General features: G+C 40.8%; 1 protein-coding gene across 1 annotated transcript in view; it reads right to left on the minus strand.

Moving 5' to 3' along the window:
- Window positions 1–2,622: 2,622 nt before the first annotated feature.
- Window positions 2,623–20,705, minus strand: part of LOC148392320 (zinc finger protein 407-like) — a 117,123-nt gene continuing 99,040 nt past the window's right edge. Inside the window, exon 10 of the mRNA XM_088387686.1 lies at window positions 2,623–5,209. Within this exon, the coding sequence (XP_088243812.1) occupies window positions 4,389–5,209 (821 nt within the window). The 3' untranslated portion in view covers window positions 2,623–4,388. The remainder of the gene's footprint in view (window positions 5,210–20,705) is intronic.

Consider the following 20,705-nt stretch of genomic DNA (forward strand, 5'->3'; position numbering starts at 1 on the left):
GTGCGTCACTGTGGACCTAACTGAGTTCAAGTGCACCAATTGGTGCAGAAGGAGTCGGTACACGTAACAATATCACGCGATTGTTCTTTTATTTACTGTAAAGGTACAATACAGTGTGGGAATGGTAATTAAGGGAATGGGAAAGGTTTATTCAGTGTAAAATTATTGGGGAGGATTTAAAAGGCTTTAATATTGTGTACTGGACCACAATGCAACAGGAGATTCATGCGTGACTCATTTTGGTTTCGCTGTGCATGATGTCCCCTGGGTTAGTGTAGCGTGGTAATTCTGAAGGTGCACACTTTGCAAAGCTAGGCAATAAAACCACTCCCCAATTGACTTGCAATACACCCATGTCCCCTAGCGGCCAACAAGAAACACTTTGATGGACGTTTCATGACATCGGTGTATAAATAGAAATATTGTTTCGATTTTGCGAGTCTTCGTTCATTGCGGGTAGATCTCGACCGCACCTCCTGCAATAAACGAGGGATTGCTGTATTGTTCATCCTATGTAAAAAACAGAACAGAAAACTTCAACTGAACAGCAAAGCTCTTGTATCTTGCTCAAGATAAGCTGAATAAAACTTCCCCCAAAAAAGTTGAGAAAAAATACTCCATAATTACCATAGTACTACCCAACCCAAGGTTTTAAAAATAAGAGTATTAAAGATAAGATTATGGATGAGACCAGGTAGATCAAACAATTGGTTGTAATGCCCATCGTACAGAAGCAGGGTAAGGAAACAAAAATGTTCTCGGGCATTGTGGGAATTGCATGACTGGATCTTCTGGATGTGGAACTCATTGAGAAAAAAAAGCTTTTACACTTCAACATCTTTCACAACAGTGTTTTTGTGGCTTACATTTGCAGAGAACAGCAAAGTACGTTCCAACAAAAGAGTCGCTTCCTGATTAGTCATCCTTGAACAAAATACTTTTACCGTGCATCATTTGCAGCATCGTCTGTACTTTGTCACGCTCGTCTCTCATTCCCCGACCCCCCTTGTCCCCCGCTGCCCTTTCCTGCTCTCCAATTAAACTTCAGCGGCAGGTTTCCATCAGCCGTCTGGTCATTTGCAGCCGAAAGCCTGTCAGGAAATTAACTCATCACTGGGTGACAGCTGCTAATTTCTCCCTCCTCCATGTCACACAAGTGGTCTGCTGCAGTTAATAACGAGACATCCTGCACTGATTACGGAGATATAGACAGGGAGAGAAGGTGGATATGCATACAATACAGCACACAATCACTCAGTCAGACGTGGAGAATAATAACTGTGTAGATGAACAGACAGGCGTCCATATTTAGAGCAAGATCATCAGCAAAGTTTGCAGCGGAGGGCATAAAACCTGTTTTACTAAGTTCTGCTTTGATTGCCACACAGAAATGCTAAATTTACTGGCAAGATGATGCTTGTCAATAAAAATTCATACATTAACCACATCGCATTAAAGGCTGCAGGGTTCAAACTCCAAACATGGGAAGAAGTGCTCCGTAAAGTACGGTATGTACTGATAATATTCCCCTTTACATAATAATAATGCTCGTACACTTTCTCAGGAATATTATCAATAATCATATTTCTCAACTGATTTTTTTGTCATCTGAACCTCAGCGAGTTGCTAAAATACTTTAAAAATAAAATTGAACTGACTTATCTGTTTTGAACTTGCAATCCTTTTCAATTCAGATCTTATGTATATGGTCAACCTTTGCGGACTAAAAGTCACAAACTTGAGTGCTTTATACCAATCCAACATTGTGTAAATGTTGAGCATTCAAATGTGATTCCTCCACTCAGTGGCTGTTAAAACATTGGATGTGCATGACCTCTGTTAAATGCGCAGGGTCTTTGCTGAAAGAGGAGGGCGAGGGGAAAAAAATAATATAAAGTATGACTTTATGAAATGCTGTATGAGCGTGAGAACAGGAGACAGGTTGAAAAAGCAGACAGGTGTTTTGTGAAATTGCAGGCTCCGCGTGTGTGTTTGTGGGCTTTACTGCTCTTCCACTTCTCTGTGGCTTCACCTCTCTCAACATCCATCTGAAATCCTCTCATTTCTCCTGCCCACTCGTCCACCACTTTCTCTCTGCCCACCTCCTCATTCGCTCAGTGTGTGTGTGTGTTGGTGTTAAAGGGATGATCTTTTGATGCCCTCGTAGTGTTTGAGTGCTTTCTCCCTCTACTTTTAGCGGTCAGCCATTGTGCTCACAGCCGTCATACTGCTCTCCCACTCACTCCATCAGAAACTACAGGCCTGTGTAGCGGCCTAAATGAATATTGATTCTCCCTCCAGTGCCAAATACTGCATCGAGGGGGGAAACGATGAGTGTATTACACGCAATGAAGGGAATAGGCCTGATGGGGGGAAAGGAAGAGAGGATGGCGATTAGGGTGATCATTGTGGTGATAATGATAATGGTGATGATAATGACTGTGTTAGTGATCACAAAGCATGATGGGAGCTATCAGTAAATGCATGTATGTGCATGGAGGTTTCTCACTGGACGGCGCAGTGCTGTGAACGTAATTGCCGTATTGATGCTGAAATGACATGACAATCACAGCGCACGCTACAATAAAGTGTCAGGGCAACAATGAAATCCTATGGATGCACTTGTTCAAAGTGGCTCGAATGTTTATTGTTAAAAATTAAAATGAATTTAGAACACAGAGAGATCACAAATAAGCAGCGGCCTTCCAACCGTCTGCATAATGTAGCCAACATAGAGCCTCAGCAATGCATAAACCGACAATAAGGTTTTAACTATGCAAAACAGTGGTTCGTCGCTAATTGTATGCTGATAAGTATAAAAAGGAGAAGAAAAAAAAGACAAAGGCTTGAAGTTATGTTATACAAAAGGATAATGGAGGGAAACAACAATGCACTGCAACACTAACAAGCAGATTACATATGGACACCCCGCTGATGACCAAATACAATATGTGATAATAAATGCAAAAGCAATTTTCAGAAATGTGGCATGACATTAAGCTTTGTATGGGTGGCGGCGAAAAATTTAAATTCACCCAATTACCGTAACTTTCGGACTATAAGTCGCTCCGGAATATAGGTCACATTAGCCATAAAATGCACAATAACGTGAAAAAAAAACCTATATAAGTCGCTCCGGAGTATAAGTCGCATTTTGGGGGGAAATTTACTCGACAAAATCCAACACCAAGAACAGACATGAACCAGCAACAACAGGCTAAACGATAGGTATGCTAACGTGACATAAACACAAATGAAGAGCTGAGAACGGGCCTGACGTAACATTCAAAGTTATTAAAAAAAACTATTACATAAATAACACGTTTATAAAACCATTTGTGTCACTCCAATTCATTAAATCCATCGATCGTCCTTTGTCAACAATGGGTGCGCGCCGCTGACGGCGCTTGCACTTCAAACCATTCCACAGGCCCATATAACGATATATAAATTAGATATCAAATAACTATTATACAAGCAATAATATTATCAAACCATCTGTGTCACTCTAAATCATTAAGTCCATCGATCAGATTCCTCGTCCTTTGTCAACAACGCCGTGCGTGCGCCCTGACGTCAGCCTCGTCGTTATTCAACAGATCTAGGATATAACTATACTGTAGCGTTAACAAAGTACAAGGAAAGATGTGAGTTTGGTAAACGGCTCTTTATTTAACAAAACAAACTTCCAGGCATGTGGCAGCGTGGACTTCCAGCCACGGAGGTGGAAGAGAGATCCATAGGATAGGACCGGGCGTGCGTAAAAGCCATGACCGAGCCCCATCCATCGTCCCCGGACAGCCACCCGGCCGAGCGCCGGCCCCTGACTTCTATCCACGGAGGTGAAAGAGAGCTCCGTAGAGTAGGACCGGGCGTGCGTAAAAGCCATAATAGTTTTTCAAACCTTCTGTGTCACTCCAAATCCTTAAATCCTTCAAACTCTTCGTCCTCCGTGTCACTTAGAAACAAAGCCGCTAATGATGCCGGTAGTGCGTGGGGCCCTTCGTCATCCCGTGATCAATCTTTGTCCTTTTTGTAAACAACCACCGCGCCACGCCGCGCTGCGCCGCGCTGCGCCGCGCTGCGACGCGCTGCTGACGTCACTTGAAATTCAAATTACAGTAATCCCTTGCTACATCGCGGTTTGTTTATCGCGGTTTCATTTTTTTTTTTTTTTAATTTTTGAAAAAATTCACATAAGTCGCTCCTCATTATAAGTCGCCCCTCCACCCAAACCATGAAAAAAAAAAAAAACGCGACTTATAGTCCGAAAATTACGGTATACAAAAAATCCTCTTTCCTTTGTTGTTTACTCAATGATAGGTTGAGTCGTGGTGATGAAAAACTAAATTTTATTTGCTGGCCAAGACAAAATAATGCTTCTCCAATTACGGGGCGTCATTGTGACGGCCCTCGGCCTGCTGCTCTTCGGTTTCGCCTGCTGCAGCCTCTTCATACACACCTCCCTCCACCTGTAGGGTGCAGTTGTCCAGCTCCGTAACGATGTAGTGGGTGCCCTCATCGTTGACAATGACCTGGGTGAGACCTTCTTTTATCATCCTCGAGGCTGCTAGCTGCAGCAGATTCTGCATCTCTTCCTGGCCCGTCTGGTTAATGATGTGCACCTCCTCCTCCTGCTTGATCACAGGCTGCGCTTCACCTTGCGCCGGCTCGGCCGTCTCCGAGGACACGGCCTCGTGAACGGCTGACGCCTCTTCCTGCATTTTCTCCTGTTGGCCCATCTCGCTCACAACGCTGAGCAGGGCATCCAGAGCAGTGGACGACTCGGACAGGACGTGACCTTTTCCTGCAGCTGCACAGGCTTCGTCTGCTTTTTGAGCTGCGTCCTGCAGCTCATTCACAGCCTCCCCTGCTGACAGCACCACATATTGGGCGCTCCCTCTGGCAAGCTGGGCCCCTGAGGACGTCACCTCACTGCCTGAAGCGATCACTTCTCCATCTTCTGTAATGTGGAGCACCTCTGTCACCTGGCCTGCCATAGCCAGAGTCTGCAGGGTGGCGGCAGCAGACTCCTCCAGGGTTTGCTCGACGCCCACATCTCCATCGCCGTAGCCTTGGATGATGATGACCTGCTGGACAGCTCCTTCATCACTGAGCTTCCTCTCTACAGAAGTCTCCACAATCTCTGTCTCCACAAAAGATGCTCCCTGGCCTTTAAGACGGCACTCAAAAGCTTTGGACACGATACCTGAGGACAAAAAGGGAGGCACACATTAGCACCACGTTGCCTTGTGACATTTACTTCGTTCCCCGATCAAAATAAGTCAAACAAGCAAGTATATGTTGCATGTTCTCCCACTACTCTATATGTGTTTGTGGAAGAAGAATTAAGCAGATTTTTCAATCCATCTCAGGGGGCTAGCCCTCTGAGGCCGACTAAAATTGACGTGAAACTGCCCTACGGCTCTCATTGCATATGTCACATGACCAAATCAAACTAACAAACTGCTTAACAGTGATGGCCACAATGCGAGCCTGAAGGCAGTTTGACCTCAATTTCAATCGATAGCAGAGGGGGATATTAGCGTGGCGGAACTTCATTGCATGTCTAAAACAAAACAAAACAAACAAAGGGAGCAAGTAGAAATGAATGATCAGCATACAGTCCAGAGGGGAGGGGCAGTTTCAAATAGTGACATGTCACTTTTACATATTTGTGTGACTTTTTGCTTGATATGACACAGAATGGAGAGATAGAAGGCTGCCAGAAAAATGCAGAAAGAGACATCTGGTACTAATTGAGCCACGTGGTGCCCTCTTGGATCACAGGTTGCCATGGTGTAACCAAGGTGATAGGAATAGTGCTAAAATGCCATTGTTTGAACAATGAGCAACGTCTGGCTATGACACAAAGACTAATGTTTTCCATGAAAAAACGGTAACTAGTAGGACTAATCGTACTGAAGTGTGAATGGTGGTAAAACTTCTAATTTACTTATTTGAAATGCACATTTTACCTGTTGTTATTACAGACTCTGAGGAAAAATGAAAGAAAAAAGCTTGGAAGACTTTTTTTTTTAAAGGAAAAAGATATAGTTTTCATGTATTTTTATGTATGGCTTAGGTGACGTTGACATTTTAGAGGTCCAGGATTTAATGCTCAGATGACATCACAAAGATCTCAGAGTGTATGGAGGGAAAAAATCATCCATCACTGATATAACTTATCTCTCCCAGACATTTCATGTCCAGCACCAAAGGTGACAATGTGATCACAAAGTCAGATTTGTTTCTGCAAATGCGCCTTTGCTTTGGAATGCAATGACTAAAATGCTGCATCATGACAAAACAATAACTAATTGGAATAATCTTCTAGAACGGAAAGACAATCTGACTTCAATGAACACATAATCATCTTTGTGTTTGCATGTTTCGCATGTTTGTTTGTTCAATGAAGACACAATACTGACTATATAACTGAGTGTAATAGATTAGCAGTTGGTAATTTAATTTCATGTTTCTTATCTAAATTTTTGTTACGTCGCATTATTGGAGGCATTTTTTTTCCTCTGAATAATAGAGACACCTTGATGACAGGAACATGAAGTCTATTGACTAACAAAAACGTGGGTGAACGTTTGTGTGTTGGCAAAGAGATTAGCAGTGGTCCGTTCTTGTTGTAAAGACATTTTGAACAACAAGAAAAGTAGTCTGTTGAGCGTTTCAGTTGGATAGCTTGTATCCCGAGTGAGTCGAACATTTGTAAAGCTCGTAAATGTTGCGTTTTTGTCAGGTTTTGTCCAGGGTTGCAAAAGCTCTCCAAACAGTTGCCAGAACTTTTCTTCTGGCAAAGGAATTTTGAATATATTCCTTGCGACAAGAAAAAATATTAAGACTCTTGGCAAATGTCTGGAGAGCGTTATATACCGTGTCATACTATTTATAAATCTGATCAAGAGACCTACTTACATGCTGAAGAGTGGACGATTTGGTTGACATTTTCAATGATTTGTTTGCCCTTTTACATAAAACTCTGTCTCAGATTATAGACGGTGGTATGTATCTGAAGGAGGTTACCGATACCAGAAAGAGCCTAAGAAGCTGTTTGGCAGTAATAAGTGTATGATTCCAAACAGAAAAACAAAGAGGAACAAGTGTTACCATTGACAACAACAAAGCACTGCCTGTAAAATAGGAGTACATGCTTGTAGTCATTGCAAGCTACCAGCACCACCTGATGTGGAAGTGCTTTCCATTGTTTTTTGGCAAGGGGTGTGTGATAGGATCAATTTAAGATAAAACCCAATACAACCCCAAAACTGGAAACAATTTCTCTCTCCTATTTCCCTCAATTTTTTTCATCCATCGCTGTGACTCTTAATTCTTCATCTGAGTTGAAGGCATTTTGAACTCTATGCTCTTCTCTTTTCCAGCACGACTGCTCCCGAAAACGTAATTGTCTTATTTTAGGTGAGCTTGAACAGAAACGTATTTAATTTTCTTTTGTCATGTTATGTGCGTTTAAATGCATATTTGTTTATTTTTGCATTTTCGGCATCTGTACCTATATACTTTCATGGACTGTACAGAATGCCATGTAAGAGTCTGACTTGCCAATGTCAATGCGCTATCTGCAAATGGATTGTTTGATGAGGATACCCCAGAACGATCGCCATACCCAACAGAGACCTTTCAATATATAGCCATGCTCATTTTTTTTTCTCTCTCCAGTATTTCATTTGTTTATGACTATCAATCTCACATTACTATCCACAAACTGCAAAATGTTCAGACAGATGGATATTAGTCCATTCCCGTTTCTATTAGTACAAGATGTCCCTGTATGTGGTTGTGGGCGTACTTATGTTGTGCCATGGGGGTGGTGAGGCTATGCGTTGCTAGTGTGTGTCACATTAGCCATGGGGTGCTGTTGGCAGGTCCCAGTGGCGGCCTGCTGAGGTTTATGGAGTGTCACTCAGTCGTCGCAGCCGTGAATCAAGTTAATGTTGCACATCCCATCTCTTGTGCTGTCCTGCACTCCCGGTGGAAGAACAACATTTGAGCAGCGTGATTTGGCCCTGGCGAGAGGTTGATGCCTGTTTAATATGTGTTCTGAGTGTTCTACGTGACTCATTTCTTTAAAAGGAAGTACTAGAAGGGATGAGAGAGAAAGTCAAGAAGGCTACTTCATTTACTGAGATGTGAAATAAGATGGAGGATTGCTGAGAGGAGTGAAATAAACAAGAAGAAAAGCAGAAGCTGAGATTGTGATGTCATTTAGAGGTTTGATAACAAAAATATCTAGGGTAAGTGTTACTGGGGCACTGGGATCAATAATTAGAATCGTTATAACATTGTTAAGATTTTTGGCTCAATGGCGATACTTTTTTTTTTTTTTACAACCGATGTGCAGTGTTGTTTTTGGGAGCCAATTTATTTTTTCTCAGTCTGCCCCACTTCCAAAATCACTCTTAAAAAGTTGTTTTCTCTTCCTCTGTACTTATGTACAACATAGTTCTCTGATTTGTTGGCATTCTTTGTTTTACTGGTTAATCGTTTTTTTTTTTTTTTTCGAGTGGCAGAGATATAGTTTAATGGATTTTAAGTAATTCTGGGCTCCTAAGTCTAGAGATGGCATCCATTTATTTGAATGTGCTCTATTTTTTATAATTTTGATATTTGTCAACTAATTGATTTATAATTCATTTGGGGACATCAGAAATGCTTCTTGTTTATTCTCTAATGCTTCTTCTGACAGATTTTCAGAATTTTTACATGATTTTCACACAATTTGCATGAAAAGGCTCTCTGGGATAATGCTTGCTGTCTTTCATGATATTGGATAAAAAATGAAAGGGTACTGTATTGCGTGAAAAGAAACATACTTTGGCTTCAAAGTTATGGATTAAAGGGAAAACAAATGCCAAAATATGCTAATTTTAGCCATTTTTTAAACAAAAAAAAATCTCAAAATTTAGATAGATCCAATTGAGATAAAACTGTCATTTTTGGATTCAGCATTATCAAAACTGTAAAAATTCTCTTGGCACTAAAATATTTGTTGACCAGTGGTATCAGAGTGACTATGAATGGGGGATTAGATTCAAAACATACCAATAAAAAATAAATACTTTTAAATCGAGCTTAAAAACTCATCATAATTTTGTCATCAATGAGCCATATTTGGTCTGTCACTGTTTAGTTGTCATCGACAAAAACGGGCGTCAACAAAATCATTTTGTCATCGTCATTGTTGACGAAAACACGGTACCTACGGGGAACATTAATTGCTTGCTTCTGGTACCCTTCAAGTGGTAATGTATGTTGTTTTTTTTTCCATGCGTGCGTTACGCAGAGTGCCGAGTCTAACAGCAGTTGGTGTGTTAGCATCCTTGTTCGGTGTATGCTCCAGATGCAACTATTGATCACTGGATCAATGGGTTGGCCAGAAGCGAGGGCCCGAGGCCTCTAAGTGGCATTACTTAAGCTCAGAGAGGCTACCAAGGGAGTGGTCAGACAGCACTTACCAGCAGTTACAGAAATTAACCTTAACACTAAGACACCAGTGCATGCAAACACAACCAATTACACTTGCTGTGACACACACACACGCACACACACACACATACACACACACACTCAGAGCAAAGTTGAGGTTAATCCACCCTGGTCTTGAGCACGTCCAAAACACGCAGAAAAATAAATAAATGAATAAATAAAGCTAAATAGTCAATTTTCGTAATAAACACAAGCATACTGTATCAAACTATAACACACAAGAGGACAACAAAACATGATCAAAATCTGTTACAAGGTCAATAGCAGCAGCACCATGAAAGGCCAGAGTGGAGTGACACAGAACTCAATCAGTTTATCAAGCGATTACCTTCAATTATAGATATAAAGGCAGCGTGGTTAAAAAGAGCAAGATGGAGACCTTTGAACCTTACACACATATGGCTGTTATTTGGGTGGATAGGTGGGAGGGTTAGAGAGAAGGGGTGTAAATGCGTGTCACTGGTGCAGGTTATTTTGAAGGTGAAACTGTTAAGCTGATTAACTGTCAGTTGTTGGTGCATCTAGGTCACCAAAGAACAATAGTATTGTGACATCTATCCATCGACTATCCACCTATCTAGTATCTATACCCTTTTAGAAGTGAAAATTCTGCATTATTTTTTGTAAAGGAAGTATATTTGATAGAGCTCTTATTAATGTATACAATTTTTGCGTGTGCTGACTGCATGAACAGAACAACTCCTCAGTCATGCATGTCTTTATTATGATTCTTTGGTCAAGCAGTGTATTTGGTGACCTTAACAGATTTACCTCTCCACACCCACAAGACCTGCATGTGTTTTCTTTTTTTTATGTATTGGTGTGTGTGTGGGGCGGTGTAAAATGTAGAGGGTCAGCTGAGGTCCAGCTAGTGAAGGCTGTACTTTGTCTGGTAGGGATAACCGCTACTGTCCCCTTTACAAACGCCATGAATCAACCACTGAGGACAGTCCGGTCGACCAAAAAACAAGCAATTATACAGAAGCCAGATTGACACCAAGTGGACAGGGCAGCGAGATGGCGACTCACTCAACCCCAAAGGACGAACAAACAGAAGACAAGGAGGGCACAGGCTGACAGAGGGCCTTCTGCTTTCACTTTGATTCAATGACACGAGTGTGTTTAAAAGTCCCTTATGGCTTCAATCTCCTAATATTGATTTGATTGTTATTGATGTTGTATTATTCAAATATATATACATTCAGGTATTTGCTCAAATGGTGAATTGAAAGACAGGGGATGACGTTTTGTCAGCTTCTCGCTAATTAACAAGAGCAATCAAAAGCTAATGTCGAGAAAATGGTATACGTTTAAAAGTCCATTCTTTTATGTCACATTTCTTACTACTTATATTGCTCAGGGTCACGGGTGAATTCTCAGCTAACTTTGGGTAAAAAGTGGGGTTCACCCTGAACCTATTGCCAGTCAATCACGGGGCACATATAGACAAACAACCAAGTTAAGTTTACAGAACATAGCTAAGGTAACATCACATTAACTGGTGATGGAAATCCACGTTACTGGTATTTCAAGTTTACTCTAAACTATGAAAGTGAAAAGAAAAGAAAAGGTAATAACAATAAATATTGCAGTTTGCCGATTGAGGTGCACACAACTCAGAGGGGGTTGGAAAAACACAAACACGAAATAAGCGTGGGCCAGGGGGGGTCAGTGTCCTGCTCTCAGCTTTTTTTCTGCTGACAGTGGATGACCCAGTATAATCTAGTCCACAATAACTTGAACTCTATCCCCCTCGGGGTCAAGTCAGCGGTCTAGAAGAAAGGAAACAACTACAAATAAATACAACAACCTGGGAGGAGTGTAATGTGGTATAGAGTAGATCTGGTGAGTAGTACATAACCACCCTACAAAGTCTTCCCTATATACTGTATCTGGCAAATTACCTGGACAACCTATATGAGCACTAAAGCTTCTAAATCTTTCAAATCTAAAATTTCTGGCCTAGGTTATTTTGATTGCGTCAAATGTGAATGTAACATGGAACAGCAAGAGAGCTTGGTAAGGTAAATGAAGATACACCCGTAACCTTGAACTAAGGTAGGTGGTACGGAGGAAGACATGTTCTCGCATTCAACATGAAATGATGTAACAACACCATGAAGTATGTTGACTTTCAGAAGAGCACATCATTTAAAAAATGTATATTCATTCATTCTCCGAAATGCTTATCCTCACGAGGGTTGCGGGCGTGCTGGAGAGGCTTGGTAAAATGTAATATATGACACTCAAAATATGATGACGAAAGGCAAACTTTGTCTCAGAGTGGCGGGAAAAAAATGTGTTTGATTTTTTGGGCACTTGATGAAGAGAAACCTCAAATCTAATTCAGTGAGAGGACAACTGCTGACTGCTGGTTATATCAGCTGATATTGGCCATTGATATTGGCCTTGAAACCCATCAGACAAGCCATCTTTTTAGCCAATCAGATATGAGTAATGTAATACCATTGGTTGACATGCTGGTTATTTCCTTGATGCTGTAAATCGTTGCGATTCGCTCTTTACAGATGAAGGTCAGAAATGATCAGTGTGATAGGGCCAGATACAAGCATTGAGAAAAAAAAAACCAAAACAGATTGAATATAAAAACCTCATCTCGGAAAGAATATGACATTTGACATAAGAAATGATAACAACGATCACTTTCTCGCTTCTCCCTAATAAGCATTCTTTCTATTTCTTCAGCACGTATCCTCTCTTCATTTTTTCCCTTTCAAAATCTCGAGAGGTGGACCTTTGATTGCTCCTTTAATTAGCCATGTCAGACGGCTCAGTGGATTTACTAGGGATGTTGAACTTGTGCAGATAATTATGTGGCTTTTCCTTTTCTGTCTATTGCTATTGCATTCACCCCCCCCACCATCCATCCCCCATCTTCCTTTCACTTGGCCTCCCTATCTATCAGTCTCACTCACTCTCCTATGATTTAATGATTAATTATGGATGGGAGTTTGTGAATAAAAGCTTTTTTTGCTAATCAAAATGAAATGTCCCTCATTCTTGTAATTACAGCGTGAGAAGTCTCTTTGTGGCAAAAGCCTGGACTTCACTGTGATCAGCAGTCCATCAAGGCAAATTAAATGAATAATCGTAACGTAACGACTTCAGAACGCAACTGAATTTCCCCCCCCAAAAAAGGGGATTGATTTGTAAGAGAGAATAAACAACGAATAACTACAGTAGAAATAACATAGAATGCAGAACAAATGCTCCAATCTAATGTCTAGATGCCTAGAATGGCTAACCAAAGTTAGCACAGCTGGTGATAGAAAGTTTCAAAACCAAAGACAAATGCTACGGTCACACTTGATGCGTTTTTACTAGGGCTCACATCTGCAATTGCCGATGTCAATTTAGTTTGTCAGAATGCCCATCATTCAAAATACACCAATGTAGAAAAAATATCATTACACTCGCTAAAGCTCACTAAAGGACTACGAATGTGGAAGAATATTTACGGCCCGCTCTGAGCTTTTGGACATGTTCAAATGTTTTCTTCAGTTTACTCATCTTGGAACATTTCCTACTCTTTTCCAAGCATCAGCACTGCCAAGATAATGACTGGGTCCTCACTTTGTGACATCACCAAGTGAGGAAGCACTACCACCACCGCAGACTAAACACAAGCTTGGTTTCTCAGAGCAGCTGTCCGTACATCTTAAATTGGCATGCAGGTTTTCTATTCAAGACACATTTAATGGATGCACTGCGATGCATCCTCTCAACATCATACACGCTCACCCAGGCGACCCAGCCGGGCTTGATCAAGTCTCAACTTACCTCCCATTGCTTTGATAGCAGCTATGATGGCCGTCTTTTTTGCCGTCCCTATAATGCACAAGCGATTTAGGACTTTGCACAGCTGGGGTCCCGAAAAACCCCTGCAGCCGATTTCTATGGGCTCCTTTTCTGCACTCCTCCATTAATTCCTGGTACTTGGTACGTTTCCTCTTATTGGCTATCTCAATACAATCTTCCCAGGACACCATAAGTTCCAGTTTGATCAGGTGTTTTATAGCTTCACACGTAATGATCACATCCGGACAGAGTTGTGGAGAAATCTACAGCTGCTTTCCCATATCATCATGCAACTGCTAGTCAGATGCCATGTGGAGGAAGGCCTTTTTTTTTAGATGGTGACATGGTTTATCTCTATCTTTGATGACAAGGACTGCTTTCTTTGGAGCACCGTTTGCTGATGTTGGGGGCTGAGGCGAAGATCTCAGCAATTGCTTTCAGCACTTGCTCGTGGTGCCAACGATAGCGACCACCAATAAGAGCTTTTGGGCAGCAGCTAAGGAATGTTGTAGAGTCTCTTCCAGAGCAAAGAAGATTGAATTGTTTTGGTTAACCTATGCATCAACATATTTTATTCAAGCCAATCAAATTTGTTGTTTCTGTACATATATGAAGAGAACTGTGGAAATCAGGGGCAAGACAACAAGTAAGATTAAATTCAAAAACAGAATGTTTCTGGATGAATGGGCAAATGTGTATTATTTTCCTCAAAAGGACACCACTAACCCTTGGAGTCTTATTTGCATCCAACAAAACGCATTGGATTGTATTACGGAATTAGGCACGTCTTTTTTTGCTACTTGCTGGGGAAAACACTTTAACATAATTATTTCATTTGATAAGTTATTTTTTACGGACTGTCATCAAAGTAAACAGTTTGGAACAAGACCCATTCAGTAACTCAGATCTACCGTATATCCAGTCCGCACCAACAACAATGACGATTTTTCCTTTAATTTTGCGGTACACTAACAACATTCGAGCTTGAGAGCAAAACACAAATATGAGAAAAGAAATCAACATTTTAGCATTTATTTTGCTGCTTTTGTTTGGTCCCAGCCACTTTTCAAGTGAGCAAAAGCTTTGGAATATGTTACTGATAGGTTTTTTTGTTGCCCATGCGTGTCTTATTGATATTCATTATTCTAACAATAAATAGTGCTGAATGTCTATGCTCAGGTTCAAATTTGGCTTTTGTCAACAAAAATAAATGAAAACCAGAAAGCTTTCTGTGGGTGAAAAACAAGCAATTGTAAAGCTGAATGAAGACAGAAAATCAATCCGCGCCATTGCAAAAGTATTGGCTTTAGCCAATACAACCATTTCTAATGTCCTGAAGAAGAAAGAAACCACTTGTTTTTAGCATTGAACAGGTAGATCTAGAACAGCAGTTGGTAATGCCAGTGGGTGGGTCACACACTAGGTGCCGTTTGCAATTAAATATTGGATTTGCGATTAAAGTATCAGTTCAATTATTGTTACAAGTGAGGTGCTTCACAATCATTGTCAAGCTATATCTGTTCTTCGACCCACCATGCCATATTTATTGTGTATTTATTCACTTAACAGAGGGATACTCAAAATATTTATCGTTCTGATGGCATTATAGGCCCAATGAGCTTGCGAGAGCAGAGGCAGGCGCGGTGGGAGGTTGTTCCTCTAATCTCCATCTCCAGACTGACAGGCTTGAAAAGGGCCTAATGAATGGATCTTTTCATCTGCACGCCTGTGTGTATGTGACAGTATAAATATTTAGCAATATTGGAGTCAGCTCGTGATTTTACACAGATGGAGTGATTGATGCCTCAACCCTGACGCATGCCAATGAAAATGCCGGAGTTATATAAACCACATCTTTCCCTCTAACACCGTCGTATCCAGCTCACTTTCTCTCCATGTTTCACACTGCCTCCTCTGCTCTCCGCCTCCTTCCCAGCTTGTCTTCTCACTGTCGGTCTGCCCTCTGTGGCACTGCCAATTGGCTTCATTGTTGAATTTCTATCATACATTGTGGCATCGCTATGGTTAAAACAAAGCAAACAACCTGACAAGGAAGGTTTGAGCAGATGAGTGCCATGTCAACATGGTAAAGTTCATTTTAAATAAAAAAATATCTTTAGGATTAAATGGCCCAATGCTCGCACGTCTGCCTCACAGTCAGAAGTTCAGCTTGTTCTACCACATGCCCAAAACATGCATGTCAGTTTCATTGAAGACTGCATTGCTCCAAGGTGTGATTAGCAACTGGTGATCAGCAACTGGAATCCGTCTCACGTGCAGTCAGATGGGCTAGGCAACAGCTCACAATAATGTGAGCAAGCAGTAGAAAATTAATGAATGAGTCAAACATTGTTTGACAGTATAAGCGAGGCAAATGTCTATAGGATAGTGACTTTGGGAAAGTCAATTCTCAGGTCAAATGTCTCAGTAAACTTTTAGATTTACACAAGATCAAGATTGTTATGTAGACATAAACTCAGAGGTTTGTGGTTGTGATTGCTATGCTCTTCCTCACATAATATATCAAGAGTGAACACTGGGTCAGTTGACACATACATACCACCCAAACAAAATCTCTTCGCCCACACAGAAGCAGAACATGATTCACACAACATTCAGTTAAGTAAATATATTTGTCTTCTCTTTTGCCAAAACCAAACCAAACTATGCTTTCGCTGACCATATCGACTTGAGGGTCACTGTTTAAAATTCGGGATCCAGTGAGGAAAAGTCTAAGTCAGTGCGGTTATTTATGTGTTGCTTCTGGGTTTCATACCTTCCAAACCGAGGACAAAAATGTAACGGAAATATATTATGCATAGTATATACTGCATTTGTACATCTATTAATAACATATTTGTCATCAATAAATTTAGCTAGTAATGAACATTTATTGTTTCATTTGGATAAATTAGTTGTTTGCACTTTCACCTTGCGTTTGTGCTCATTTTCATTTATCATATCAATCTGAATCTAACTGTGCATTAGTGGTAATATATTTCAACCGTGATCAGCCCCCCTGAGTGACTTTGCCACTGCTTGTAATTCCAACAAAATCTACTCCAATTCAGAAACTATAGTACACTTCAAGTGCACTTCTGCCACCCATTGACAAAGCATTGATTTGTATTTGTTCCAAAATGAGAACAATTAGTCTTTTACTAGGCCTCCATCTATCATCTACATGTTATTGTGCCACCTAGCCCATCCCTGTCTTTAAAACCCAGCTGGTAGTCCTTTCTTTTGGCAGACAGCACAAAAGAAGAAAAGAAAAACACAGAGATGAGGACACCAGAGAAGAGCAATAACAGAGAATTGTTTTTCTGACAATGGCAAAAAAAGTATGACTATAATCTTGTGGAAGCAGGTCAGACGTCGCACCCTATGTGCTTCTTGATCAGGTTATTATAGTCATCGTCAAACACTGTAGGGGATACTTGTTACACTTTTCAAAGCAATGAGCAAAACTATTACAATGAGGTCTTGGTGTCATATCCTCCCCAAAATGTTGTATCTCCAATAACTGAAAGCCATTGACTTAACTTCTACTGTCGTAACTGCAAAACAACGGGTTTCAAATGAGTTCAGTAGCCTGATGGTCAAAAAGTCAACTGGAATTATGGTTGGGTTAAGCGTGAAATGGTAGAAGACATGTTGAGAGAAAAGATTTAATTTAGTATTACGGTAAATTTTAAAGTGGTCAGTGGAAGGTTTCAAAAAAAGAGTAAGGGCAACCACACCGCAAAAACATTTTGCTGCAGTTATGTTATTTGTGCTTTTATTTTTTTTCAGATGAAAGATATATTAGTATATTAATTAGCTAAAGTGCTAAATTCTTTTCAGAATGAAAATATGGGAGTATATCTCAGAACACTGGGGTTAAAAAGAATGAATAATCATCAGTCAGCCATAAAGCTAAACAACCAATCGCAATCATATTCCCACCCAAGGGCCATTCAAAGTCTTCATAACATCAAATATATGTTACTGACAGCTGGGACGATAATTTGTACGATCCAGAGTTTTTTCGTATTGCTATTCTTCAAAACAATGACCACCTTCTAAATGTCTGATGTTAACATGTATCATAAAAGGCTAAAACACAATAATTTATATTCAGCCATTAGTAGCCATTTAATTTCTGCTATGGCAGAAGAGTGGCAGCTGGGGCTGACTAGCAGTGATCAGGAGACTTTAGATCCAATAAACTACCTGACTGACATGGTGATTTGTGACTGACTGACTTGATAAGTGGCTGGCTCTTTCAGTGAATTTGTGAGAGTATGTGCGTGTGTGTGTGTGTGTAACAGCTATGGCCAGTGAGGAATGAAGCATGTGAAATAATTCATTTCTTTTAAGCCGTACTCACCCTAATGATGTATAATAGCCTGCAACTACACTTAGCATGACCATTACTGTGGTAAATACTGACCGAGAGGCACGGACAAACACGTATCCTCATAAAGAACCTGTTTTCTAGAGGCTATTTACCAAAGGCTGTGAGGCCGGGAAATAACTTGGCATGCAGAGAAATGAAGGAGTCACAAATTATACTCCGTCAAATGCGATCCGATTGCAAGATGTGTAAAAACATGCACCCTGACAGCTGTATCCTGGTTTTCTCGCATCCATCTCTCGCACTTCACTCTGTTGTAATAGGCTAAATGTTACAGTTATAATTTGAATCAATCGTCTTGAAATTAAACTCTTCTTTTGGTATGATTAAACATGCAGAGTGTTATCCAGCCCTTTAACCCTTGATTCATTCATTAGTGCAAATGAGATGAAGCTCATCACGAACATGCATACTCCTTAAGTGTCGTGATGAACGTATATGCATGCAAGACAGGTCAGAGACAGTGGAGAGACAGTAAATGACAGTGTCACGTGAGGCGGCTACTGTATGAAACCTCAGATCTAATCAATAGCGGTGAGGAGGACGCCAGGCGCCAGCCGGAGGGTCACTGCTCATCACTCAGGTCAACAGTGAGCATACTCACGTACACATATGCACACATTCAGAAGCAGGCCATTGTGTAGGTCATATTCGTACACAAGACTATGAGGAAGTAGAGAATGGGTCAGAGAGAGGGTGAAGCACATAGCAATACATAGAAAGCTGGATCAATAGGAGAGACTAGAGGACCAGAATCATGGATGTCCAGAATACCGCCAAGCAGAGTAAGCAGGCAGCTTAAACAGTTTTGCACCACAGGTAGGAGGCAACAACAAGCCACCAAAGATGTAAGGTAAAATGACAAATTTTGATTTTCATCACGGTTGAAAGAAACGGTCTAATTACCAGGATTTTGAAGAAGGGATTATTGAAGAGTGATTCATGCAATGTCTGAAACATAAAATAAACTATAAAACGACAGCAAAATTACAGCATAGAATTAATGCCTTGGTATTGTTATGTGTTTTTTGTGTGCATTTGACATTGTTCACTGAGAGAGATGAACCACGCCTGGTGGCATTTAGCCCTCCTCTCTAATGACACTGAGAGCTGGGGAGGAGACACAGCCACTGTTATTGAATTATTGAAGGTGCACAGTGAGGTATAAATCCACCATGGTGTAGCACGCGCACACACACACAGACACACACACGCAAAGTGAATATACAAACTCATACACAGAGGCCACTGACACGGTTGGCGTGACGACTGCAGGCTTTGACTTGCTGACCTTGAGGTTGTTAAAACAAGCTCTCTGTCAGCTTTTCTGCAAATGTTTACATCTTGAGAGAGACGCACAGAGAGGAAGGAAAACTGCATGCGCGCTGCGCTGACAGAACTGTGCTTGTCAAAAGCAACAAGGGTTAACTGTTTTATAGCTTACTTATAGTGATAATATTCCAAATGATTGGTTTTACAGTTTCAAATTATAATTACGTTGACTACCGTGTTGTGTCTCTGAAAGTAAAAGTTGATTTTCAACTTCTCTCATTCGGTGCAAACCACAAAAGCAAAGAAAAAGAGAAGGAAGAAGATGTGAATTGTCAGATTAGAAGTAGAGCACAGCATACAGGCCGAGGTGAATATGTCCGACACATGTTAAGATGCCATGAAACATGGTTGTATCTTTGAGTTGTCTCTGTGATCTTCACCCCAAAAATATTTTTTTTTAGTTCATCAAATCACTGTCATTTAATTGTAATTATAGCTTGTACTTTTAAGTATATTCTTTGGGTGACTTTTATAATTTCTGCAAAATATGTCTACAGTTTCATTCGGTGCATGTCTACATTTTGGTAATATTGTGATGATAGCGAAAAGCTTGTTAATTTTTGTCACATTTTCATACCGTTTCATTTTAGCAACAACATTGAAGGAGAAATAAGGTGATAAACTGCCGTGCCTGAATAAAAGGAACATTGTGACGGAAAGGCCAGATGAAGCAGCGAGGCTGCTAACAAACAAGATTCCTGTGAAGCCACGGAGCTCAAACAGAATAGCCGCGTAAAGCAATATATGGGTAAGTACATGTGTGCACCTGTAGCCAAACTCATACATCAACCACCAATTACTGATTTTTATCTGTTAAATAAAAAGAGGAAGAATACCGTGACATGCATGAAGACCTTGCGATACCACATGTGGTAATTCCCCCTTCCAGCAGATTTTTACTGCATCCACAATTGCATTTGTACTTCTATTATTATTTCTGTATCTTGGTAAAGAACAGGGTGTCGTTTCTCATTTCCACTGCCTTCTCTTTTTGAACAAATGAAAAGCCTTAAGTGCAATACTGTCAGCAAATTGTGTGACGACAAAATGTCGCTATTTGTATGAATGCATATTTGTGCATGGATATCTGTGTATGAGGACAAGGCATTGGTGTCTGTCCTGTAGCCAAGGGGAGGGGGGCTCATCTTATTAACATCATCAGTCTGCATCATTACTGGGCTGCCAGCAGGTACCATAACAGTGCCATGGCTACAATGGCCCATACAATTGTACTTGCAAAACACACACACGCATGCACGCTCACAAAGCGGACAAAGACAGACTCAAAGCCCCCTTTTTAAATCCTCCAAAGGGTATGCTGGGTGTGTGTATCTATCTGTTATCCAGCGGGTGACCATTGGATGCCTGGCCATGTTTTCACTGGGTGGGACAGACTCCATCCATCCTCTTGACAACAAGGCTGTGATACACAGCAGAGGGTGGAATAAACTCGAGTCAGAACATGGGAGGGTCCCAAAGTCAACCATCTCTGAATGAATAAACACGGGCAAACTATTGGGAAACCTTGCTATCCCTACAGATATGGAAAATGGGAGAAAATGTAGAGCTTGTCTACCTTTTACATATAGGTTTTCCTTCAAGGTTTTACAGGGTGTCTTTTGCGCAAATCATTCAGGAG

This window comes from Syngnathus floridae, chromosome 10 (assembly GCF_059516105.1).
Source record: "Syngnathus floridae isolate MCC-2025c chromosome 10, RoL_Sflo_1.0, whole genome shotgun sequence".
Taxonomy (NCBI): Eukaryota; Metazoa; Chordata; class Actinopteri; order Syngnathiformes; family Syngnathidae; genus Syngnathus; species Syngnathus floridae.